General features: G+C 42.9%; 3 protein-coding genes across 3 annotated transcripts; 2 read left to right on the top strand and 1 right to left on the bottom strand.

The window, feature by feature from the left end:
- Window positions 1–382: 382 nt before the first annotated feature.
- Window positions 383–4,333, bottom strand: LOC132261756 (uncharacterized). Its single transcript, XM_059760706.1, has 6 exons — window positions 3,443–4,333; window positions 3,118–3,183; window positions 2,978–3,055; window positions 2,816–2,875; window positions 578–812; window positions 383–531 (listed from the first exon to the last, which is right to left on the bottom strand). The coding sequence occupies exons 1-6, from the start codon at window positions 4,331–4,333 to the stop codon at window positions 383–385; spliced, it is 1,479 nt and encodes a 492-aa protein (XP_059616689.1).
- A 6,410-nt stretch (window positions 4,334–10,743) lies between these two features.
- Window positions 10,744–23,171, top strand: LOC132261753 (uncharacterized). The gene is made up of 9 exons (XM_059760702.1): window positions 10,744–11,214; window positions 12,410–12,534; window positions 15,175–15,276; window positions 17,048–17,446; window positions 18,607–18,905; window positions 18,996–19,059; window positions 19,424–19,570; window positions 20,966–21,133; window positions 21,888–23,171. Exons 2-9 carry the CDS (start codon window positions 12,421–12,423, stop codon window positions 21,951–21,953), a joined length of 1,359 nt encoding a protein of 452 aa, XP_059616685.1. The 5' UTR covers window positions 10,744–11,214; window positions 12,410–12,420; the 3' UTR covers window positions 21,954–23,171.
- A 110-nt stretch (window positions 23,172–23,281) lies between these two features.
- Window positions 23,282–27,273, top strand: LOC132261588 (run domain Beclin-1-interacting and cysteine-rich domain-containing protein). The gene is made up of 4 exons (XM_059760466.1): window positions 23,282–23,821; window positions 24,124–25,020; window positions 25,224–26,738; window positions 26,831–27,273. Exons 1-4 carry the CDS (start codon window positions 23,615–23,617, stop codon window positions 27,023–27,025), a joined length of 2,814 nt encoding a protein of 937 aa, XP_059616449.1. The 5' UTR covers window positions 23,282–23,614; the 3' UTR covers window positions 27,026–27,273.
- Window positions 27,274–27,358: the final 85 nt, after the last annotated feature.

Raw genomic sequence — 27,358 nt, 5'->3', positions numbered from 1 at the left:
TTTTTGCCTAAACCTCTGATCTTACGTTGATTAATCACACGATCGCAACGTGGCGAGATCATTTACAAACCAATTTTTGTCACTCTCGACCCAGGAAAATTCCCCGGCAGTCTTGTGTGATCCTCAGCAGTCTGATCGTGAAGACAATTATGAGAAACACACTAATTTAACCATCACCGGCACTCACGATACGTTTCCCGATCTCTGGCCAGTCTTTTTCGAGCGCCGAAGAGACGTCTTACCCATCGAATGAAAGTGAATTTTAATGACGTCTTGCCTTGACTTTCACTTGTGTAAACGCCATATGTGGTTGGAATTGTTGTTATTTAATTTGTCCATTCCGCAAAAAAAGGTGAATATGTACAGGAATCTATGTAAATTGTTACTTAAACTTCATCGAACTTTGTGTACAATTGGCCGAAAAGCATCCACTTTCAATTTCACTGGCATTTGGCGACGCAGCATCATCGCGATCCGGAAGACGAGGCGGCTGATGAACTGCCCGATAAGTCGGCGACACCTTGAGATGAGCTGCCAGAGGAGCCCAGAGAGGCATTCAAGATGAAACTCGTGATGCCGCCAACAACGGATGACACGATATTTGAGATGAAGCCGAAGATGCCAGCACTTCCTGCCTGAAAGCATTCGTTAGTCTGGGAAGAAAGTCTCCATTTATCAGTCATGCTCACATTGTTGCTGTCTTCCTTCTCCTCTTCAGTCGCTTCGCCTCTTCTCTTGCCCTCCTTGAAGCCCTTGAAGAAGTTTTGCAGGAAGAGAGTGGGATTGGGCGGACCCTCCTCATTGTCAGGATCCTATTATCAGTTTACAGATTTAAACAATCATCACAGTTACATCACTACAAGAGGAGAATCCAATTTTGGCTGAAACACTCTCTGGGGAACAATTAATAAGCTAAAGTAATTGAGCAATATTTTATCGACACACTGAAGATTTCTTAATCATCTCAGATTTCAAATTAAACTTTTCGCCAGACACTGAAAACAATCGTGGTATTTTAAACAGAAGATAAATTATACATTCCACACTTTTTTATGATTAAAATATTCTTTCCAAGGACTTTCAAGTTCATTACCTCAAGAATCGGGTTATAAGAATTCGTAGAACACAGTGAAACTTGTTTTTAACGGACACATTTTATGGATAAACAACCTATAAAGGTCGTATATTAAAGACATTTCTAAACATTCCCCTTCTCCAGTGATCATTGGATATAATAATAAAAATTTAGAATTTGAAAACATAACAAGGAATGTTATATCAAGTTTTCATCGATGAACTTCTCAGATTAAAAAGTTGAACAACCAGAAACTCGTGAAAGAATCTTATCTGACATGATAGCTCCGCCCTCTTTCATGCCCCGCCCATTTAATCAGTAAGTGAACATTTGTAAAATCAACCAACATTTTCTTTCAGTGCCTCTCAATTCTGTCCTCCAAAAAGGTGTGAAATTATGGAAAATCGCAATCCAATGTCCGAGCGGAGAGTGAAAGAGACTGTTCCAGCCAGAATTGGAGCCTCGAGTGGAAATACTGTAGCCGCACGTGGAAAACTACTTGGTGGAAAATTGTACTCTAGGAATGTGCGATGAGGCAACAATTGGTAACCCTCTTGGCATTAATTTGAATACCCCCAGAGGTAATGGCTATCGCTAACGATCTATTATACTCTACAATGGGACTCAATGCTGCTTTTTTCCAGGTTATTCACTCTCCCATTTTATCAATTCGCAAATAAAACTACATTCCTCGTCGTTTGGGGTTAATTCCAGGTACAAAATATTGCACTAACCCATGCTGTATATGAGAAAATTGAGCGCGCAATGCGAGAGATTACGTCTGAATGAGGCTCTCGAGGTGGTAATTAATGGATTTGAATAAACAAAACGGGCGTTTGAAACAGTTCCAAGGCTGCATATTCGTGGCCTTTTTTCACTTCTTCATAATCTAACAGTTTTTTTTTCCTTCAGCCATTTGTTTTCCAATCTTGCAACAGGCACTTTCTCAACACTTATTACTTTGTCTCATTGGCTTGATTCGGGGTATTATCTAAAAACTTCTTGGATGTTACGAGCGATGAATTTTTGCTCTCTTGTCAAGCTTTTTATCCACCGCACCTCCAAAACTTCACATGCTTTTCTCAAGTGAGAGATATTCAAGTGATAAATCGGGCATTCACAGATGATGGAGATTGATGGGAAGGTGAGGAAAAAGTGCGTTAAATCATCTCTTTCTCCATGGGATCTATTTGGATATTATCGTGATTATTAGCCCCCAATATTGATCGAATATATGTGATGCAATTTCGCGTATTCATGTTACTCATTTTTACATTTTCTCATTGCGGCGACTCTGGCGTTGCGCAATTTATCAATCTAAAGCGCCATAGCTTGTTGATCAACCACTTTATTATCATCCGATCAATGGGGTGTTCCTGCAATCTTTCAAAACCATCGTTCGCCTCGTGCCCGGGTTTTTTTCTGCCAACACTGTCCACTCTTGCACTTTCTTCCATCTTCTCTTCCACCGCTCAATTGTAATGGAATTGTTAGTTCATACTGAGCCACATTCAGCCTCGTGCCATCAATTAGCAAATCATGCGATACGATCTAATGAAAAGTGTTATTACTGAAGCCAGTCAACCGAAATGTGTCCACTTTTGTCCACCTCCTCAAGTCTGGTTCTACAACTACTCGTGATTTCTTGCACTCTCACTCGCCAGAGCGAGACCAGTGACATATGCGTTTCAAGCCTATTGAATAATGTGGTTCTCATGTGTAGAAATTTCACTCATTTACCAGACTCAAGCCCGCAAGAAGAGCTCCTAAGAAATTCCCGAAAAACTGTCCGTTGAGATCCTAGAAGTGTTTTCATACAGAAATCATTAAAAATGCAGTGAAAGTGGCAACTTTTTGAACGCTTTAAGTGGAAAAATTGATGAGAAATCTCTGCATATTTACCGCAGCTCCTCCGCCAGAGAAACCATCGATGGCGGTTACAACATAACCAGCAAGGACTTTCCCGAAGTTATCATCTCCCTGAGAACGTCACAATATCAGAAATTGCCAAGGATTAATGATTTTGACCAAGGAAATCTCACCCCAAGAAGTCCAGCGAGAAGAGAAGTTCCTGAACTCAACAAAGACGGAATATCCAATCCACCGGGCTGCAAAGAAATTCAATAAAGAAACCATGAAATCACCTGCAAATTTGCCAAAAATGAACATCAAAAAGCGACATTTCAATTTTTCTCAAATTTATGGTTGTATCTATTTATATCAGGCATTCACTGTTGCATAAATTTAATGATCTAGAGTGGATGCTTTCGAAAATTGTTTCATGATTTCCCATGAAATTTGTGAATGCTTTTTCAATTGACGCGAATTAGGCAATTAAGCCAGCAAGAAGGAGTGATATAATCTTACCCCAAACAGATTCGTCACGACGCCCGTGAGCGCGCCCAGGAGCGCCCCAACGTCCGAGCCCTCCTCGCCGCCGCTCAGGGAGGCAATGATGCCCACGAGCCCGCCCGGGCGATCCTCGTCCGTCTCCTCCTCGGACAGCTGGAGTCCGCTGCTGCTGTCGCTGGTGTTGTCGATGGCGTTCGACGACTCCTCGGACGTCTTGTCGTCCTGGCGCCGGGATCGCTCAATGTAGGGCGCGACAAAGTCCGGCGACTGCGTGAAATCCGTGAGGGCGTTGACTGTGAAAAAGACAGGTGGGTGTGAAATGGGCACATACGACACGAAAGTGCCCGCGTATGGACCTTGAGCCGAAACTGGCCGCTCATTTGGCGCTTTGGTACTTTTCCTCTCCTCCTTTTTCACTTCAGACTTCGCGACAGCTTTCGGCTGCTGGGCTTTCAGGTACTTCATCGTCTGCCTGCCCTTCTCCACCAATATCTTATGCATCATATTGATGTGCGTGTCTACTTGAGCCTTCAGAGCTTTCGTCTGCTGCGTGGCGTTTCCACTGAAGATGTCTTTGGAGGGCAAAGGGTAAGGCTGCAAGTTGCGAACGCTGTTCTGAAGAGCCCTTCGATAGTCATCGACTGACGAATTGGTCTTGGCGAGATCGAGAGCCGTGGAAAGCATAGCAATTGCCCTGCGATCTCTCGTCATGAACTTCTCAATCTGCTTGATCTTCTGCAAATTGCCTTCTGCACTCGTCGAGGGCGCTTTTGCATAGAAATCCTGAGCCATTTTCTGCAGTTGTTTCTCCATGTTCTCCTCGGCTTTCAAGGCACCATTTAGAATGCTGATAGTCGCTATCAGCCGAAGGTCCTTAGGTGATTTCTGAGAAAAGAATACAATCATTACGCAATTTTCAACACTGAGAAAAAATTGAGCAAAATTTAGTTCATTTTCAACTTGATTTTAAGCAAAAAATAAAGCTTAAACTCGACCTATAATTAGTTTCAGCTTGACAAAGGAGCACAGAAGAGAAGAATAACTTCCAGTAATTTTCCTCCTTAAAACTAGCCTTGTTTTGAAATCATTATGAAAATTCCTTGTTTTTAGTCTACGAGTGCAGAGAAATCATCTTATTAACTTATCACCTTATGTTAAAAGGACCTGAAATTAACATATTATTTCTCTGAGTGCATGATCACTAAATTACAACACAATAGCTTTAAAATCACCACTGATTTATGTATCTTTTTGTTAAAAATCCAATTATTGAAAACACGTAAAATGTTGCGACACTGCATTTAATCCACGCTGAGTATCTTACCCTCATTTTCTCGTATGTGAGCAGTGTGGGTGGCTTCTTGGAGGCTGGCAAGGCTTTTACACTCGCGATTGCACAGAGAAGAACCACAAAAACCACACCTCTTTGCATTTTGTCACCAGGTAGGCTGATAAGTTTCGGAGGAACGAATCTGAGGTCTCTTAATGCATATCACGGAAATATCGTCCAAAAGCCACGGCCAAAAAGACAGTCAATCAAATGACAAACACTCACTGAAGAAGTGACTCGTTTGTCATTCTGATTTATATCGAGGAAGTGGAGAAGCTCTAGTTAGGGGAAATGACAAGAAAGCAGTGGGAAAAGGAAGACAGTATGATGACATTCTCGGACGACAGCTGGAGTGGTCATTATCAGGGTGGGTGAGGTATTTGTACCATCGAGTAGATCGTCAATGAAACATTGCATTAACTCGCCCACGCACGTTACATCAAGAGACGTACAAGAGTTGAGCCTCTCTGGCCATTTGGCCAGCCAGGCGGAAAGGAATCTTACATTGCTTCGCAGCGAGGAAGTGATCACAAACAACATTGCATTGGAGGCATTTGGAGGGAATGCGGAGCGAAGCTCTTCCACCCATTCCGAAAAGTGTATCGACACACGGCGCGCCGTTTTGGGTTTACCCACCGAAAGTCCGGGAGATTTTGCAAGATCAATTGACAAACACTTGACAGAGGCAATAATCAGCATCAACTGGCCGGCTGGGCATTTTTTCCGCTCATTTAAATTGCGATATGTCCACACGGCAATATTTTCGCAAAAATAATTGTGCCGAAATGCAACACACGAGGGGATTTTTCGGCGAAAAATTACACTTTCTGCTCAGTTGGAGTTTCTCAATCAGAAGGTCAAACCCCTCGAGAGAGTGGATAAAGTGCACCTCGTCGAGACAGAATAAAAGAATAAAAAGTACCCAGAATTCGACTGGAGAGCAAGAGAGAGAAAAGAGAGCAAAAAATAATATTTCTCAGTTGGTCAATATTGGCAAATTGTTGGAAATTTTAGCAGCAAGAAACCTTATTCACTCGATTCGTGCGCGATAAATTGCTTTCGAAGGAGTGTGATTTGAGCTGAAGCAAGTAATCAATACTGATGAAAATTTGCATGGACGATGTAAGATATAAGATGAAATCTAGTTCAATAGAGCACACATTGTCAGACACACTCAAAATGATAATTGCGCACTATGAATTATCTTTTGAGATCGCAGCCTTTTGCTCCCGATTCAGCGAGAATTCTTGCATTTTCAACTCAATTCTCCGACTTTTTGCCACTGAACTTCTCAAGTTAGACATAAAATTGAATTATTCAATCTGTCCAGCAATTAATTACGACGCATTGAGTGGCAAAAAATGATCCAGATGCTACAAGAAGATACAAAATCGGAGTCTCAAATCAGTTCTTTCGTAGTTGAAAGTCTCAATGTGTGGAAAATATTGCCAGGAAACATTTCTCTAATTTATTATTCTGCAAAGAATCCCAAGAATTGCTCATAATTTAACCTATAATTCCGGCAAAATGCATTATTTGCTTCTTTTCCTCACAATTTTCATTAAGTCAAAAACCTCGACAAGCATAATGTATTATAATACATTCACATACTTCCATTTCAGGCAATCATTTATAAAAGTGAATCAAAACAAGGCAAAAGTTAATTATTAATTTTTTTAATTTAACATATTCTTTGATGCCCTATTGCACACGTTATGTAATGCCAAACCTATCGTGATAATGATTTGTATTTTAACACTCGCACTTGTTGTTTCCACATCGATAGCATCTGCTTTGTTTGGTTCAACATTAGGTTACCGGGTAATTACTCATTATTTTCCGAGAAGTCCAAGCAATTTTCTGACGAACAAGAAAATTTTACATCTTCGCCATTTGCAGAGATTTATGATGATAGACAATACGGAAAAAATCCCATAGCATTTGTAACTGTTTTTCTTATTGCATAAACAATCACTTTTATCGCTTCGACATGTGTCAAGCGATAATTCCTGTGTCTTAATTGAATTTGCTACAAATAGAGCAATTTGCGCCGCCATTCTTCTCTCTGGAATTCAATAGAGCTTGCTCTAATTGAGAGCATAATACAATTCGATTGATCAACGCCTGAACCGCATATTATTTGTCTCTTCCGGGGGGAAAACACAATTCCATTGAGATGCATCTCTGGGCTGCATTGCGCCAAATCCAAGGTTGCACACCGTGAGAAATTCCTACAATTTGTTCCCATGATGTGCCTCAATCACCGCGGATTGCCAAGCATCAGAGGAACAAGGTGTTCGCTAAAGATCGCCACTTATCTTCGAGTATTGGCAGCGGCTGAAAGTGCGGCAAAGCGCGTGAGCAACACACTTGGCGGCGATTGTATTCGCATCCACGGTACAAATTGTGGGCTGGAGATGCGAGAGAAGTGTATCATTACAGCAGATGAGGTGTCTCAAGGGATTTCCCAAGAGGTAGACGTCTCTCATAAACAGAGGGAATTTATTGTTGTGCCTAAACAACAGCAATCATATCGACCCAGTTGAATAACTCGACTGGCAATAGTGCAGTAGCATTTATTGCATTAAAATGCGCACGAAGGTACAGTGTTTTGTGTCTCAGACAATTCATTGTGGGGTATTATGGGTGAGACGTTGCGTAATTTCGCATGGAAATTGCGTTCAATCATACATATATATCTTTCCCTCCTCAGCTGCAGTCATTTTCCCATTCGCGCGCTCTTTGTCAAATATGAGGCAAATTGTGTGTCTTTTATTAAATCCAGTAAATTAATAAAACTGGCGAAATGATATTCAACTTTTCCATCATACAACTCAATCTGCTGCTCAGAAGTAATATACAAGCGCGATCTTTTGTTCGCGCTTTTCCAAGGGGGAGATAAAATGGTCAGAAGTGATGTACAGATAAGAAGAAGCTTTAGGAAGTGGAAGTTTTTCAATTTCTGCAATTAATTTGGGAAATGTTAAGTATTTATCACACAAATTTTGTGCAGATTTCAGCCATCTTATCTCCTCCTTGCATTTTTCGCCACTTTTACCATTCTCTTGCCCAAGACTTCCCCATATCAATAAAATGAGCCAACTTTATTGGATTTTGAGAATGTTTCTGCTCTGAAATTTCCCTCTCATTGTCACGAGAGTCTTTCTCAATACTCTTTTTCTGTCTGGCTTAAGCAGATTTTTGGGGTCATTTGGGTGTAGAAGACTTGATGGCATAGAAAAAACTGTCTCCGGCCGTTTCTGCGTGGTGACATCTTATTTCACAAGCCACTCAAAGAAACAGGTGTCTCTGGAAATTGCTAATTAGCTGAAGAATTATACACTTGGGAGTAATTAAGTCTTTTCACGGAGAATTAGATGGTGACACAGGTGAATTTTCTCATTAATAACACACCGCTTGAGTCAGTAATATCAGAAAACACAAACGTGAATTCTTACATTTCATATTCAACACATTTTCTTGCCATATTTCAAAAATTATCTACGATATAGATTATCTAATTGCACGTAATGAAAGGATCATTCCATAGAGAGAAATAATTTCTTTAAGCGCTCAATTTTGGCGAAAGTAAACACCATAAATAATAAATCGTGCTCAAATGTGCTTTAGTTTTGCATAAAAAGCATTCCTCAAACAATCTTCATTTTTTCGCAAGGCAGCACAAGTCACTTTTAATCTCAGAAATGTGGCGGTATAATTTGGAAGTAATTTGCATCGTCAGAACTTCTTTCTCTTCGTGAGTGAAAGTTTATGGTGGATGAACAAAAAGAAGTTCGCGCCCAGTGTTGTAATTAATAGCTAAATGAAAAGTCATTGTCAAAATTACCCGCATTACTGGTCGCTTCTTGGAAATGATATTCCACCTGTTGCCCAACATTCTTGGCGATTTCTGCAATTTGTTGGATGAATATTGTGGCATAATTTAGCAGGGGTCAGAGACTCATCGATACCGTGGTCACTTGCCATTTCACAGAAGGCACATTGTGTGGCAAAATGTCTCGTTAGTTAGTACATATTGACGCCTCTTTTGTCATCGCTGATTATGATAATTACAGCTGTTATATTTAATAAGCTCGCCACACATGCATTGACTTGGCACTAATGGGAAATGACAAAACCCACGTGAAAATGGCAAAAGCTCACAGAACCTCGCACTGGCACGTAATCGAAAGTGAGAATCTTCGTGTGCGGATTGCATACAATTGCATAGATAGAGATTGCAAGAGAAGAGACACCTCTGAGTGATCTCTCTGTGTGTGGAATTAAACGTGCTTCGCTGGTGAGACGGCGAAGAATCACTCGAGATTAATCAGTCTATAGGGAAGACAATGAGCAGCATATATACATGCCTTTCACTGTCTAAGAATATAATTGTATAATTTGCAATTGTATAATTTCACCGCATTTGTTTACATGGCACTTGAGAGGTGTTTTGGCGCTCATGTCTCAAGAGATTGATCTCTGACACATTACAGCACACGCTTAATTTCTCCCATAATCTCCGTGGCCCATCTCTTCTCCTCTAGCATAGCATAAACATTTTTCGTAATTGTGTTTATGCCAACAATTGCACTCCATCTCATAATGAGGCTCGATTTTACCAACGATCCGCCAGATAATATTCTCTATCTCCATTGTAAATCATCTGCGCGGCAATCATGTGCAGTCTTCATCGTGATGAATTGTCCAGAAAATTAATTTCATACCAATCTTCCAGGAAAGACCACCGAAAAAGAGGCAATAAACAAGTGGGAAAAATCTCACAGAGAGAAAAAAAGAAAATGCGGAAGGCAGAAATGAGAAAGAGATCACTTTTGATACTGCAATTTTGAGTGATATATTAAGAAATCATGATATTTCATAATTATTTTCACTTTCCTTAGAGAGATTAAAGTCACGCTTTTAAGGCCAAAGAGTTCAAAAAAATTCTCAATGGTAGAACTAATTACAAAGACTAATTAGACGAATGTGAAAATCGATAATCATTGAAAAGAAAAACTGCAACTGGTTCTATGAAAATTGCCTCGATTGTATCTCCGGGATGATCAGAAAATTGAAGGAAACCCCCACAAATGAACCATTACGGCGGCGTTTAACAAAACTCTTCCAATTACGCACATTTTGCAACGATTATCAATTGATGAATAACTGCGTGATTGCAACTGAATATTCCGCAGAAATAAAAGCTGTGAAAATGTGACGAAAAAGTAAAATTATTACCTTTTCGCACCTCAACATTTTTCAAATATCTCCCATTGCACAAAGTGAGATTTCTGCTCTTTAAAATATCTATCATTAAGCGTAAATTTGTAATGAAGTGTGATAAAATTGGCAGGAAGTCCTCTGAATACCAAAGCAAAAAAGTTGCGTAAATATTTAAGAATATAATATATGATTAATGTACATAAATAGAAGCTTCACATAAAAGTATAATGGCAATATCTTACCTTCAGAATTCCTTCAGGTTTTGTGCATTCATCATTAACTTTGGAAAAGTGATTCTTAAAACAAAAAGTCTTTGGGTGATTTCTTTAGCAAAATAGAGGTCAATTTTCAATATAACTTTTTTATAGACTTCTCAAATCAAAGATCGAGTACTTGAAGCCTTGTCAGAATTCTCTGCATATCGGGAAGCTCGCGAGAGCTTTGCATCCATGAGAAGCTCGGCGGGAGGAGATTTATCTCCGCGTGATGCTTTACACTGTGAGAAAGCATTGCCCAAAACACACTCCGTGTTGGTCGTAAAATCTGTTGGCGTGACAGTTGATGTGGAAAATGTGGTAAAATTGACAGTGTTTGATGTGAAATTGGGCAAAATCGGCAAATTCACACGTATATCGGGTGCCAATAGTGCGCCCCACCCCACGAGGGAAGCAGTGAGCTTCGCACTACATAAGCTACGCAAAGTTCTCCTCCTCCTTTTGTCGACTGGCGCACCGCAAAACCGCCAAAGCTTAAGTCACTCGCGCGCCGATTGAGCCATTCCACGATTGAGTGCTGAAGCGAACACATCGCGGCTGCTTGAGATACATCAGGAGGAGAGAGAGAGGTTCACTTGATAGGAGAGTGTGGAGGAAGAGAAACAGCCAAGTGTCCAAAGTCATCATCTTGCATGTCTGTTGGGGCTGAAAGTGAAAAGTATCAGTGATTTTTCCAATCTCGCGAGTGCTCTGTGATTACCCATCGTACTCTGCACGTTTGCTAAATGCGGAAATTTGAGCACTGAGAGAGAGAGACACTTGATTGGGAATTAACGCTCAGTGAATTGCCAAGAGAGACGGAATTGAAGACAAAGTGAAATTGTGCATCAAGGCATCAAGGAAAAGCTCGACAGAGAGAGGAAAAATTGTGTGATCGCGTGTGCTCTCTTCTTCTTCATCTAATTTATTATAGTTCTTTCCCTTCGCTCTTCTCTCTTTTATTGTAAATAGGATATGTAAGTTATGCCCAAAGCCATACATGAGCACACAACTGTGACTCCACTGTGAATAAAGTCTCTCCGTATGTGCAATTTCGTGATGCATTTGCGTCAAAACACCTTCGATCTCTCGCCTCTTTCTGGCTACACAAATTCCGTTGCGAAAATCAATTTAATTATGAATTCAGCGAAAGTCTGCACACCAACACCGCACCAGAGATACTAACATTCTCACTCAATCTTGCATAACGCTAATTTGTTCGATTACCAAATTTTTTTTCCTCTCCTCAACTAAGTAGCGTTATACTAAGAATTTACATATGAGACGGTTGCGTAAAGGTGGTATTTTCTAATAGCCGCTCTCGCGCGGCTCAGTGTGCCCGATATTGGTCCGAAAATGCGCCCAAGAGAGGCACAGCAATATTTACCATACACACATGCCATAATTGCATATTTTATATCAAATGTTGGGTTCAGAGCACGCACTTTGCTCAAGCCGAACCGGAGTCAGTGGACGTGAGGCAGCAAGTGTGCCAACTCTGCGCCATCGGAGCCACGATGCCAATATACGATACAAGGTGGACAAGATCAATTGTTGTGTCCTTAAGACATTTGATACTGGGCCAATCTTGAGCATGAATATCATTTTAAGTTCACGACAAACGCGTCATGTGGGCAATCTTTGACCAATTGCCACATCTGTGAGTTCTTCATATTGTGCCCAAAAGCACATATCGTCGTCCAAGAAGTCACGAGAGTGGCGACTGTAAAAAATGCATTCACTTTTCCACTCAACTTTATCTGCTGGTGCACATGTTTCTTGCATTTAGAAACTGTCTGTTGCGCAATCCAACCGGTCGCATTAATAATTTTTATTCTGGACATTTGTTTGCCTTTTTTCCGATTGCTGCCAACATGCAAAACTATCGCGAAATTTATGCATTTCACCGTCACTCAAAAGCATCCACTCAATTTCCCGTCATTTCCCAACGACTGGCGCACAATGTAATGGCAAAATTGGAATATAATTTGACTGATTAAGCTGTGCGGGGAGAAACGCTCATTTCAAAGCCATGTCCTTCGCTGGGCCACAAAGAATTTCACCTCTTATCGAACAGCCAGGAAGTTGTAGTTGTGTGCTCACGAGCCATTAAAGTCATCATGAGAAATTGATACATAATCCAATGATAATTTCTATTATACATTCTTATAGTTGAAACCAAAATGAAGCAATTAGTAGTATTAGTGTGTGTACTGGTCGTAGTTGCAGCACTTCCTGTTCCAGAGGAGCCCAAAACATCACTAGACCTTCTGCAAATTCCACTACAGAATGGCAAGGTGAGTTCATTTTATTTTTACAACTTATCCAACTCCCCGTCGAAGTGTGGCGCTTTTCAAAAATGAGGCAAGAAATTTCGAATAATAAATAAAATTACTTTTCAATTAACGCGCTACGCCAGCAATAAAGCATTCGGGATTGCAAGTTTGCAACGGTAATTAGATTGAAAGTAAAGCGGTTCCATGAAAAGTTGTACCCAAAGTGATAGATTGGAACCAGTCAAAATAAACCAGTTTCATTCCCTGTACAAAACATTGTACATGAGATTTATTATGTTATATCTTTGGTTCACTTGACCCGAATTTGACGTTAAAAATCTTTATAGATCTTGAGCAAAAATATGAGCTAATCAGTTTTGCAATGCCAAAATGTCAAATTAAATGCTATTACACTGAAAAATGTTATCACTTCTCTTGAATTTATGGATGTTTCTTGTGCTATCTTTGTCGCTCAAGGTCGCGAATACTCGCGTGTGCATTCAAATGACAATATTTGAATATATTGCGCTGAGGTAACGGCGAATTTCAACGGTGGATCAATTAGGGAAAATTCTATGAAGAAATATTGCATTATTCAACAAAATTCACGCGATATTCTCGGAATTCGCACTCATTTCTCCAATAAGGCAATACTTCAGGTGGAATTCTTGGGCGATTACCCAAAATTCGCGAGAAGACCTCAATTATTTTGCGTCAAGATCAAAACCATCGCGAATCACAATGAATGCCAAGCACTGTTTTCGCCCCCCAAAAAACATCTGCATTTATCAAGCTCATTGCTATTTTTGCCGCGAAATTGTGCAAAGAGCGCCCAATGTGAGCGAAAAACTCACTTGACAAATCAACCTTTTCAATGTTACGATGCGAATCTCACGGTCCGGATGAGTCGCATGAGAGAATGACGCTCGCCTTGACATCAGTGCGTCAGGTTCGTCGCTTCGCGCGCATTGATGTCTTTTGTCATGATTGTTGTCATTTGCATGGGAAATCATCTGGGAGGGCGGCTGCAATCCGTCCGTGGCGGTGATTGTGCAATGGGTATTTCGGAAATATTAATTTTAATTTCATTGCTATGGATTTCCTGTTTTTGCCACGCACCGTGTGACCAAAATTAATTTCGAATTCAGCAAATTTATCAGGCACGAGTTGGGAATATGGAGACAGTCGTTAGCATATTTGACTCGCATACAAAAGATAGTGTGTAGGCGATGGTGTCTCCTTATTTGCATATCTTTGTCAAACATCCAGCCGAGGCATGTTTTGGACGCGAGATGCTGAGGCACATTTTTCCGCGAAGATGAAATTGATGAAACTCAATTTATGTGGCCTCAAATTTCGCTTTCTGTATCTCGCTTCCGAATCACTGACGTCAGGCGCATGGATAAAAAAAAACGCATATCCAACTCACATAACTCGCGCTGTGGATGGTAAAATAACTCCGCATGATGAAGTAACAGCGCCAAAGTATACCATCGAGTCACGTGACGGCGTAAATACTTTCTCTCGGAACTTTCTTTACGCGCCAATTCGTTCCGAGGCATCGGCGCGCGTGTGTGTGTGCTGCGCGATGTTTACTTTGGATGTTTTGGCAAAGACATAAGAAAACAAGTACGTCAACAGAAGATTAAACACACGATACGCGTCCGTGTAGTCAGCGTGATGTATTCACCTTACGAGACACCTCATATAACCGCCCATGAAAGAGTGAAAAGAATGCGCTCACCTGGGTATAAATGGGAAATTAATCGGTCTTTGGAACAATTCATTGGAGAGGTGAAAAACGCAGAATTAATTGATATTGGTATGCGCGTCAGGGAGCACATTTAAACAATTCATTTTTGCCTCTCTGTCAATAGACTTGTGGCTTTTCTGCGTACTCCTTGTTGGACAATTGGATTGTGTGGTTTTACCTGCAATTTTTTTACGTGCACGCTTTGCCAGCATGACGAATGCTATTTAAATGGGCAGAAAGACAGGGAATGGCGGTAAAAGTGAGACGAAAGAATAAAAAGTGTGGGGAAATTGACATTTACACTATTTCATGTGCTTTTATTCGAAAATTCTTCGATCTCGTCTACTTTTGCTCATGAACTTTTTCAAAAATTCAGACGCCAATTCATGGCACACAAATCAGCTGCACTCGTGATGTCACTCCAATTGCCGCCCCCTGTAAGTCAATCTATTCATTGCAGTCGCTCTGGAGGCAAATTTTTTCACTGCCCAAAATTCCCGCGAAGTGAAAGGCCACGGCGATACTTGATCTGCATGTAGGAAAAAGCGGCGTGAACATGATCATTTTTCCACAAAAGAGATTTATGAACTTTCATGGGTCTTTTTTCTCCCTCGCTCTTTCACTTCTTTCACCGTGATGCGGCGCCCGATCTTGGGCAGACACACGGTGTACCTTGAGTGGCATCTCCACACCGAAGAACATGCATAATCGATTACGAAAGCTCTTGAACTTTTTTTCTCGCTCACGGTGAGGAGAGTGGAAAAAAGCGCGCGCGCGCTGCACTAAATGAGTATCTCAGGCTCAAGAGCGATGAAGACATCGGAATTATGACAGTGTGCTTAATTGATAAAACTTTCCATTTCATCGCAGAGCACTAAAATGCGATCAATTTTTTTTTCAATTTGCAGGAACTCGACATTTTGTCACTCACAGACGAGAATGGTAAATTGAGCGAGAGGAATAAGAGAACAATTGATATTCTGCGGCAACTCTTCCCCACCATTTCGCAGGTAAGGATTTCACAAGAATAAAGTAAATTTAGAGTATTTTTTTTCTCCACCATGCGAAATTTCGCAAAAGAAAAGGGTATGGAAAAATATACCCAACTAATTCAATTAGACACTATATAGGAAAAATTGCAATATTTCTTCGCCTCTTTCAATACTTAATGAAGCATTCGTCCAAACACTTTCTATTCTCGCTAGACAAACTTGAGGTGTTTCACACACATAAACTCCGCGTTTCCTTTCCATATCACTCTCAGCTCTTTTACATGCTTCGCCATGGCGAAGGACGCAGCTCTAACGATGGATTTGCGTGGACTTTTTCTTCACTCTTGCCAACAATTTTGCCATACTTAATTGACATGATGTACTTTTCTTGCCTCTTTTTTTCCTTTACTCACTCACAGCCAACTTCCATCAATTGAGACCAAATCTGTGTGTGGCATTTGGCCTTCCGATCTCACACCTCTTTGCCTCCCTCCAATCTCCTCCATCGTCTTTATGGACTCCTGTTCATTTCCCAATATGAGACATAAAATTGCCGATACTACATTTCCTCGCGAGCGCGCTGAAGCAACAGACATTCAGCGAGTTGTTCACCCCTCAAGAGAGTCCAAAGGAAATCGAAAGTTGCTGAGTGAGCCAAGATTGGGCATTTGCAGCATCATTTAGTGCTTGGAATTGAGGCCAAAAAGTGTTAAAAGACGCACACCAAATGACTCTCGAGGGGGGAAAAAGACAGTTTTTCGGAGAAGAGGCTTAAACTTTTGCAATTGAGACATGCGGACAAAAAACAAAAATCACAGCCTAGGAGTACATTTCTTGGTAGATCACGCACCAGACCATCAATTGTCGCTCTTTATTGCGTTTTTGGCTGAAAAATGTTGCTTTTGTACCACAATGTTTGCACCACAATTAGCAGACTGTCCGCATAGCGTGTGTATAACTCACCTTCAAGATCGTGTTGGGAAATCTGCCACTCAGAAGGAGGGAAATTATTTTTTAGAAATATCATACTGGAAAAATTGTCATTAGCAATTTGACTTTGTTTCGCGATTTGGGCCATTATGTGCTCAATGGTGTGCCAAAAACTGGCAAATGAGCATTTTCCCCAATGCGACTGTTTTTCATGCAACAGCACACAATATTATACTATGACTTTTGTGGCTGGCTAAACGGCTGCAATAATGTCTCAAAGAGAAAGTCTGGTGCTACACCACTCTCCTGTTTTAAATCACCACTCTTTAGCACATAAAGTGCTGGCAATATTTTATATTGTGTGATAAATTTTGTAACTTTTTGTCTACTTTTCCCGGTGAGGAAGTGCGCTGAAAGTAAGAGTGTTTTGTCAAGAGACATTGACTTTCCTCCAATACAATTATAGGCTATTTATACCTCTTATAAGATCTGAGATGGAAAGATCAAGATCGCGATGATCATTTCTCTCTCCTGTAAATATTGTATAAACTGCCTGAACACTTTCTAGGTAAGGATTCTTTTGTCAGAGCTCTAGGTGACCTGATCGATTTTGGCTCCTTTTCGACAACAACTCTATTATCTTTGCATGCAGCTTTGCCCTCAGGATTGTCTGGTCCTCTCGTGCCTCTGATCGCTCCTCTTCTCTGTTCTCTAGCCTAAGCTCGAAGCTCATCTTCGTCCACTATAACACTTTCGCCTGAACCATCTCTAAACCGAAAACTCACGCTAACTCCATAGGCAAAACCAGAAGGATGAGTCAATAAAGTGAGGTTGTATAAAACTTCATGTGCAATTGTAGATAATCGAGCAGAAGATCCAGATGATCCTGCCGGTCTTGATCCGTACAGTGGGGCCACTCCTGCTGCGCGGCGGACTGGGCGGTAGTTCCGGCGGGGGCACCGCTCAGACGGGCAATGGTGACGATGATGACGTCGAGACGAACGCGGGCGACCGCAAGGTTAGCGTGTCGCTGCCTGTCTTCGAGCCTGGCTCAGACGACGACGACGAGGACGATGACTTTGTGGACAACAGCGCCAAGCCCACGAGCGCCTCGTCCACCATTGAGCCAGAGAAGACCATCAGTCTGCGCACGAGAATCGATGGGGTGGAGGCGGGCGGCGATGAGGACCCCACGGCGGAGCCCGTCGCCGAGACCGCCGCGGCGACGGTCACAACCAAGTCCGATAATCAAAATTTGGTACGATAAGACGTGGCAAATTCGCGCTTTATGCTTCCACCCATTCCATCGACTTCTTTTGCATATGGCCTCGCAGTATCAAATTGCTCAATGTGCCAACATTATTTTCTCAAATTCACGCATTAACATTTATATATATATATATATACTTTTCTTTCAAGAGAATTTCGAAAAGAAATATGTGATTCATCCAGCAAAACGACGGGCAATATTATAGCTGTGTGTTTCACTTTGCAATCACCGCAATTTTCAGCTGATTTTTTTCGGGACACTGAGTGAAACCTTTTCCGCAGTCCGTTTCAACGAAATTTGCCACGGTCTTCAGGTTCATGTGTTTTATTTTATTGTTGTCTGGTGATGCTTATAAAATTGCAATTTAATCTGTTTAGTTGAAACTGTATTGTGTACTTCGGGCGATAGCGCTGTATTATCATTTTTGTAATTTTTGTTATTGTATCTGTTGTAATGATCATTCGTTGCTGTTGTGAACATTATCTGTTTTTATTAGCAATATATACTCTGTAGTGTATCACGCTTAAATATTTGTCTTTCTCTCTGGCCTGACCTCGGAGAAGCACTCTCTGGGGTTCATCGATGCAGCCACACTCGTTATTAACTTCCTGCATCCATTTATTGTCGTTGCACCACTAGTTTTAGGTAGAGATTGTCTTTCGCCCAGCCATTCGTCGACTTATATAGTTTTTAACACCTCTCTCGCTCTCTTGTTAATCGTTCTCGACAGAAACCAACTCACACACATGATAAACATTTCTGCACAACATGTGCAATGATTAATTTCCACCTCGATCATCATAATAGAATGATTTAGAGATTGCGATCCTCTATCCTGTCTTAGCTCGATCACTCTCTCTTTCACTGTCTCTGGTATTGTCTTGGAATTAAACCTCCAGTCAAAGTATGCCTCATCGTAATTGTATTACTAGTGATTTTCACTGTCTCTCCTCCACTTTACATCTCTGTCTCTCTCTCTCTCCACCTCTAGCAAATTGCATCGTTTCAGCTTCAAATCGCGATCGATGGCGAAGTGCTGATAATTGGAAGGTGAACAGAGTGTCGAAAATAGCAACTTCAGCACTTCTCCACTCGATCCCAGCCATGGCTAAAAGACTCTCATTGCTGCACAACCATTCCTTCAGTAGTTACTAACATGTGGATCATTTCCATTTGTCTCACTCTCCATCCAGGCCGCGGGCAAAGATGCCGATAACTCATTGGACGCGAATGCGATCAATGAACAATTGGAGACGATAAGGGTGGTGCGCGAGGCTGTGGCCGCGGCCGCGGCCAAGGATCGTCTGGAGACCACTCAGCAGGAGGAGCAGGGAGTGCGAAATCTCGAGGCGACGGGCGACCAGAGCCCGGCCGAGTCGCAAGCTCCGGCCGTCGATGATCTCTCCCTGGACAACGAGGCGGACGACGAGAACAGAAACAAGAGGTTGCTCCAGATCCCTAAAACACCCCCAAATTGCACATCCTTTAATGCCATTTGCTTGTCTCGCCCTCGCAGGTTCCTTCCGTTCGGCTTCAGCAGCTCTTCTGGCGGAAGTGGTGGCACAGCAGGCTCAGGAAACTTCCTTTTCGACATTATCCGTGTAAGTTAACAAGATGGGTTGTGATGATTGTTCAGGCGCACATTCAATGGCGCAGAGAGTGAAGCCTCCTCTTTGCGACTTCTTTGTGAATCTTGACCTCTTCTTGCTGGATGTTTGTACCCAAAGATAAAATTGTATATATGAATGTGCGTTTGAAGATAATCTTCAGGAGACTCGAAAGCTCTCAGCTTGAGGACCTTTGAAAGCATTGCGCAAGTGAAGAAGCTATAAATGTGGCACTTGAAGAGCTTCTCAATTAACAATGCACAGCCTCAGCGGCGCATGTCCAAAGAGAATGTGTGACTTAGCAGAAAAGTTAGCCTGAGCGTTTAATACAATCTGTCCCCATCACGTGTGCATGTAGCAAACAGCAGATCGTGCTGCCCGTGCTGCTGGAACCGTTTACCGGGTAGTTGCTGGAACTGAATCACTCGGTGTCAACATATCCGCCTCTCACAAAGCGACTGTGCCCCTAACAGACGGGACATCAAGTATTGGACAGAGTCCTTCGGTAAACTATTAACTTCCATCAACACAAAAACTCTCCAAGTTTGTTTGACCATTACCCCCGCCTAACCATGTTTTTCTCTGGCCTGTCTGGGTATCGATCTAACCATCATCACTGCCCGAAGTGAGGACAGCCAATGCTTACCATTGGCATTCATCTGTAATTGGGACTCTCAAAATCATGCCCGCAACTCGAAGCTTCTAACACCAAAAAGATACCCTCGCAAAAACTAATGCATTTGCTATTGAATTTTTTTTTTGGCTTTTACTTTCCTAACAGTGTGTTTTTATTTTATATCTCTATCAAATCTAACCTCTGTGGGATGTTGATGTGCCACCCTATCCTTGCAGCTTCCCCAGCTTATGCAGCCCAACAACCTCCCCCACCCTCAGCCCCGGTAGCTCACTTGCTGCCGTCCTGATCATCCCCTGAGAAAAGTGCTTGAAATTTGTAAAATATAGCGGCAATTTTCCAAACAAGAAAAAGTGATGATTTCCAATTCAATCTAGCGCTACTCCTCTCACTTTGTCTTTGAGATGAGAATCATCTGTCAGAGTGTCTCTTGGTCTCTACTCTTTCACACGCATATCATGTCACGATTTTCAAGAATCTCTCTATAAATATACCTTTAATCCTGAGATCATCATTAATCACATAACTTTGCTACTTCTCTCTGCATTCCACTTGAAATTATGCTACAATCGCTTGTTTTTTGGGAGGGGAAGAAAAACTTTCAAGCACTCTTCCATATGTCCTTCATCCATGACAGAATCAACACACAAACATTGTACCTCCGCTGGTTCTCCAAAGAAGAAGAAAAAAGAAATCATATATTGGTCAGATGAACAGCAAAAACATGCCTAAAAGCCCTCAAACCTCATTGAAAGTCATCGATTAACACAGATTAACATCTCATGCGGTGTGTGGATGTGGATTATTTGGATTTGGACAGTAAAAGAACGACATAATGACAGACGATTACCAGAATATAAAGTTTTTTTTTTGCCTTTCATTTTATGAGAGTTGAACGCAAATCTTTTCACGATATGTTGTTTTTTGATTGGTTTTTCTTTGCGACAGTTTTGAGTGTTTCTCTTTCCAACACAGCAGCACAAGCCGCCCTGATTTGATGCACTTTGTCATGATCTTCTGTGTGAATACCTTCCCTTATTCTCAGATTTCTCAGATAGAGTCGTAAGAATTCTTCTGACTGGTCTGTCCTCCATTTCTCTCTCTCTCTCTCACTCTCTCTCCAAAAGACCGTCATTCGGATCGGTGAATCCTCCCTCTGTTTTTATCCGTCTTGATCTCAACACATTGTTCCGTGTACAGACCAGAGAGCTGACCGGAAGGGTGTCGTCTGAGCCGCGCACTGACCATCTGGCTTGTCTCTTGCAGCTCTTCGCCGGCAGCTCAGGCACTCAGTCCCAGGACGAAAGCGCCAACGCGGCCGATGGCGCGGCTGTCGGCGGTGATGGATACACCGAAGGCATTCCTGGACCAGTCACTCGACTCTTTGTGCTTGGCAACCGAGGACTCTCCAATCTCATTCAAGATTTAATTTTGGTAAGTGGCTCAAGAGCACAGCAGAATGTACCAATTTTCAATCGCGCGCGGCTCTTTTTTTTACGACAGAGAGAGCGCAAGCGATCTTTTGAAATGCGCGCACTGCAATAAGTTCGTTTTTAATGCCTTTTTGTCCGTTATGAAATCCACCTGCGAAACCATGACCAATATCTTATAGAAATGTGTCTTTTTGCCCCCGAAAAAGCCCACCTTGAAGAAGATGTCTTTCTGGAGAGGGTCACAAAAGCTCAGGCTCGTGTGCAATCAATCACTCTGATTTCATTGATTGATTGCGCTTGAGTCTGAAGCTGAGCAGGTGCAAAAATTGATTAGATTACTCTTAATATTAACCTTCAATCCGGAAACATTGCTTGTACAGTACTATTACCATATTTCCTACATTCTTCACACAATAATTGGAAATTGTGAGAATGAGAGAATATCATGCAATTTATTCAGAAGACGCACAGTCAGAATAAATTAATTAAAAATTGAATTGTATTCAAAATTGCGTTTGCCCGATAAATGTAGACTTTATAAAGGAGGATTCAAAAGTTTTCGTGTAGCTATGCAAAAACTTTTCTTAGGCAATAATTAATACATTTAATTGCAAATCGTATAGTATAGCATTTGAATTCCAAAACAAATATAATGAGTGTGTGAAGTTGATTTTTATCCGGATCTCTTAAAATAAGAGATACCATTTTGATCACCGAATTCACGATTATTATTATTATTTCTCTCTCTTTTGCAGCGCATCGCTCGGACTAGTGAGCGACTCGTGAACTTCAAGGCACGACTCATAACTTCCCTTATCTAAGAAGGACTCTCCTGAGCTCATCGCATTCGCCCAAGCGCCCAAATGACTCTGCTGTCTGGAAATACTCAGCCACATTCTGCTCATCCTCCGGAGCTTCTTTCCTCATCTTCGCTTTTGCCTCTTGTTTCCTGCACGCTCTCTGCCTCGAAGCCTCTTTCTCTGTAGCGCTTTATTTATGAGAAGCTCTAACACGTTGATAAAAGGAATTTTTTGGTGGTTGGTCAACCATTTATGTGGCTATTCTTGGTACATTTCTCTCGTAATATTTATTCTCTCCGAATGCATAGTTAAATTGTCTCTATTCATAGTCTCTAATCCATTGTCATCTTTGGAGTGAAATCAGTAGAAGATCTTTCCTTTCCTCTTCTCTGTCTCTGCACTGTATCTGTAGCATTTTTTTTGTGTATGTTTATGTAGCCAACTTACCTCTGTTCAATTTTGACTGTGGTAATTTATAGTGTTTTGATTTTCTCCTCGACTTTATCTCACCCGAAAACTGCCGCCCGAAGTCAAATCATTCGCAGACGATTTTACAATACTCAAAAAGGAAAATTTCAATGAATGGTGAAACTGAAGAAAAAACACTGTTTCACGAAATTCTCTTGTGGAAAATTCTCTGCAAAGTCTCTGAAAAAAAAAGAAAAAGCACCACTTTTTACAAATCCAACATTTGAAAACTATAATAATTCATGAAAGATCAAAAGTCATTGTATGTAAATAGATTGAAAGGTATAAAGAAAAAAAAACTACAAATAGATAATAGAAGAAATGTGTAAATATTACATGCCTAATGTAACAAAAACATGGATAATTCTCTAAAAGAAAAAAAAAATGAAGCGATAAAGTAAATTCAACAAAAGTAAATTTGTGATTGTCTCAATGTACGAGTATATTATAAGTCTTTTTTTTATATAATTTAATATTGCCCGTTTTCTGGTTGTATAAAAAGTTTTTTTTTATGAATTGGGAGTCTTTGTCAAAATAAAAATAAATTCTTAGTGTGAAGGCTTTTTTGCCATAGACAAGGTTGTAATTTATAGCAATTCCAAGCATCATATCCATGCGACTGCGCTGTTCCAAATGGAAAAAAGAAGTGAGGACAAAAGTGTGTTTTGTAATCATTTGAAAATATCACAATGTATTAATTCTTATCACAAACATTGAGAAGACGAACAAAAAGCTAATGTGTAAATAAAACAGAATATATTCCTTGTATGTGAGCGAAAAATTATGCTGCTTGTCTTTTGCCCAAATTTCTCCATGGCGACACTTTCACTTCTCATTCGTTCGTCGTTGTTCAACAAAGATCTTTGGTAGGTAAAAAAAAAATATTACAAAATTCCAGTAAAAAGTTATGAAAATCTCCGAATAGTCACAATTTTCTATCAATTTCCCTCAAAACTACACAGTAAAGTAAATTTTACACAAAAAAACCCTCTCATATAACACTTTCAGCGACAGTTACAGTTCAAATTTCCCACCATTTCGCACAGTAGAACAGTTTTCGCGCAGTTCAGCGACTGTCGCTGAAATCTGACAGTTCAGGAATGTGTGAGAATTTTGCCCAAAACAATAATAATAGTGCACAATTTGCAGTGATATCGCGCTTTTCCGCCCAGGATGAGTAATTTCCCAGAGTGTCTTCAGCACCAGTAGTCGATATGGCAGACAATGGGGCGGGAATCCCCTCGGGTTCACGCGTTCACACGCGCTGTGACCACACAAAGCTGCTCTCCGACGTCCGGGATGCGATTCTGGGTGGATTTCAGCGTCACGGGGAGATCGTCAGCGAGATGGAGAGATTTCCGCGGCTGCTGCAGGCCATGGAGGCCATCCTGGTGCACGGGATGAGGATCTCCAAGCCAGATGTGAGTTGGGTGGCGGCTGAAGTGCATCTGACCCAATTCCCACTGATTTGGGCCAGATTCCTAAGCTGCCCGAAGAGATGTGTGGCGTTCTTATCAGAAGCTAAACAGTCAGCATGTTTTTCGAGCTCAGAGTCAACAATGGATCTCTTTATCTAGACACTCTCACTCACAGTTTTCTCCGGAATTGAGAGAGTTTGTCCTTGTCTTTCCCCATACCGTTAATCAGTGGATTATTCCTCTCTCCCAAGCTCTCAGTGCTCCAGAAGAGAGATACTGAGTGACGCTGCTTTCGGCTCTTTCAGGGATCGCCGGATCTGTGGCGCTTCATCGAGGCCCTGAGCTGGTTGAATCCCTCCATGGCAGTGTCAGTCGCGCACACGAGCAACCTCTCGCCAGTTCACATCCCGCACTCGCGCATCAAGTCCAACCGGGCGCTCGCGTGGCTGTACGAGTGCCTCAAGGGCCACACGTTGTCCGTGAAACTCTCCTGGCTGCTGTCGGACTTCGAGCACCTCAGCAATTGCTACGAAGCCACGGCGTTTCTGCGCTCGGAGAAGTTCGCCAGAGGTCTGTTCCTGTGCCTAGAGGCTGTGGAGAGTGGCCACATTGACGCCATCGAGGCCATCGATCCGAGTCTCCTCGTGGACGGCGCCACAAGTCATCGCAGATCCAGCTCTCACCCCGAATTCCCCTCCAAGATGGGCAACAAACCCTCCCTGAAGGTCAACTACGACAGTCCTGAGGACTTCGACACCGCCGAGGCCACTGAGGAGCCCGTCGCCAGGCCAAAGACCGTTCGGACGCGCAAGAAGTCCAAGAAGTCGCGCCAGAGAAAGTCCCGCAAGTCCAGGCTCAAGGCCAGCAGCAGCTTGCCCAACATTGCGGCACTGGAAAGAGAGCCGCGGGCGCGCAGCATGACCATCACGCAGCCCATCTCCATTCCCTACAAACCCGTGCGACTCACGGCGGAGTCTCTGGAGCAGAACGCCCAGAAGATCGTGCCTTCCTTCAGCTACAAGACGTCTAGAGACGCGGGATCGGACTGTGGAGGCTCAGCGTCCAGAATACTGGAGAAATCCACTCCCACAGACTTGATGCCCATTCAGCTGGTGAAGTGTGACGACATAAAGATCCACTTTGACAAGAGATTCACGCCAAAGACGCCAGCTTCCGCAAGCGATGCCAGTCCAGCGGTTCAGGTGAGGTTTTTGCCCCCAAGAAACGCTTGTTCTTGAACATACGGAAATGTGTTCACGGCTTTCACTTGGTATTGAAATGAGAATTTGATGTGTGTGGCAGTGAGTTAGCAAATATTTGCCGACAAACTCATGCAGTTCCGATGAAGTCAAGTCACTTCGATAAGAGAAGCTAATCAATATTGTGTTTCTTACTGCTTCCGCAGGTTCCCGAAGTCCCTGAAGCGAGTTCATCTTCAGTTAATACTCCAACGCAGAGGAATCTCTTCTCCGTTCTGACCACAAAGAAGTCACTCTATCCCTATTTGGATGTGACGCTGGAGAAGGGCGAGAGCAGTGGCAGCAATGGAACGCCTTTCCAGTCAAATCTCTATGCGTCACCGTCTCCGGGTGACTTTATGAATAACTTTATTCCACTGCCAGGCGAGAAGATCCGCAATCGCTATCGCAAGACGTCTCTGCTCGAGGGACTGAGTTCGAGTCCACTGGGAATAACGCCCACGACGAGTCGCACTGAGCAAGGCTCGAGGCAGCCGACAAGAGGCCAGAGTCTGGCGTCGTACCTGCAATCGGCGCAGTTTTCGCAGACAAACTCAGATCTTGAGCGGGAGAATGCGCACTTCAGTGTCTCGGATGCCATGATTGCGGCCATTGAGCAGCTCAAGTGGACGAAGATTGAGAAGGACGAGAGCCGCGTGGGGGAGAAGATGCGAAGTGTGAGGGTGAGATCGAGACTGAAGAGATGGGATGGCGAGGCGAATGGCCGAGTGGCGGGCACGAGTTCCAGTCCGGACAATGCGTGCTCGTCCACGGAGAGTTCCGAAGTGTCCTTAGAGAATCTCAGTATCTTCAATGAGTCCAACTCGTCGGACGACATGAGGCTGTCGGAATCGTCCCAGAACACCAATGATCACGTGGCGTACGCGGAGTGGGGCGAGAACACGCTGGAAGCGCTATCGGCGGAAGGAGTGGCGCTGAGTCTAATCTCGAAGTTCAGTGACAAACAACTGCCGCGCGCCTCTGAGCTGCTCTGGATGAGTCCGGACAACGAGCCAATGTCCCCGCAGACGCCCGGAGTGGCGCACAACAGCCTCAATGGCGGTCACACGGACAGATTCCGCATGAATTCTGTCCTGCGCGGCACCAAGGATTGGGCTCCGCCGCGAGCGCAGATCATCTTCACGCGACACGCGTCGCCGAATCGCAAGGAGCTGATCACGCAGCAGAACTTCCGCTGTGCCGGCTGTGGGATGCGCGTGGCCAAGGCGTACGCGCACAAGCTCCGCTACTGTGCCTACATTGGGAAGTATCACTGCACTGGGTGTCACAGGAATCAGATCTCCGCCATTCCGGCGCGCGTTCTCGAGCGCTGGGACTTCTCCTGTCACCCCGTGTCGGTGTTCTCGTACAGACTCCTCGACCAGATCTGGTCGTTTCCGCTCTTTCGCATCCCAGATCTCAATCCGCAGCTGTACGAGAAGGTGAGGATGCTGAATCTGGCGCGTCTGAAGCGTAGCCAACTGAAGTTCATCGAGGATTTCATACGCTCCTGTCGCTTCGCCATGCAAGTGCAGAAGCTGTTCGAGAACATCCCCAATCATCTCACGATGGACATCGATGTGTGGTCGATGATGGACTTGGTGGCGGTGAAGAATGGATCGTTCAAGAGGGACGTTTCGCTCTTCATCGAGAAGTGCGAGGAGCACATTTTGAGCTGTGAGGTGAGTTGAACTTCCCGGAACTATTTTCAAGAAAACTCATTTCTTGGTTCACGAACATATCGTTTTACTGAGTGTGACTTGCTGTCTTGCAGCTGTGCACGGCCAGAGGATTCTTCTGTGAGCTGTGCACGAAGAAAAGCGTGATATTCCCGTGGCAGCCAAATATTCGACGGTGCGGCGAGTGCGGCACGTGCGTCCATGACAATTGCTGGCGGGGAGAGTGTCCCAAGTGCAGGCGACTGAAGCAGCGGCGACGCGGTGAGGGCACAAAGAGCACTTCCGGCTAGAGGAGCAGATAAGTTAATTTATTTTCGCTAACAAGAGGCCACAAAACAAGTCCTTTTACCAACACCTCTCACAGACCTTTCCTCGGGAGAGAGATAGTGCAATTATATTTTGATGACGGAGCAAAGTAGTTTCTTGGTGATTTATCATTCATTGACTTTGACCTATTCCTGTTCTTTTGGCCAAACTGGTGCGCACACAATGAGCGGCACGTGTTGCAGTCGGCAGACAGGTTTTTGCCATACTTTTGCGAATGGGGAATTGGAGGAAGGCGATAATTTTCCGCATAATTTGCGAAATAGGAATGTTATGGCGTATTGGGAAATGATTCTCTC

Source organism: Phlebotomus argentipes, unplaced genomic scaffold, assembly GCF_947086385.1.
Source record: "Phlebotomus argentipes unplaced genomic scaffold, Phlebotomus argentipes genome assembly contig_15, whole genome shotgun sequence".
Lineage (NCBI taxonomy): Eukaryota > Metazoa > Arthropoda > Insecta > Diptera > Psychodidae > Phlebotomus > Phlebotomus argentipes.
Note: the sequence above shows the minus strand (reverse complement) of the source record. Positions and strands in the feature narration are given on the sequence as shown.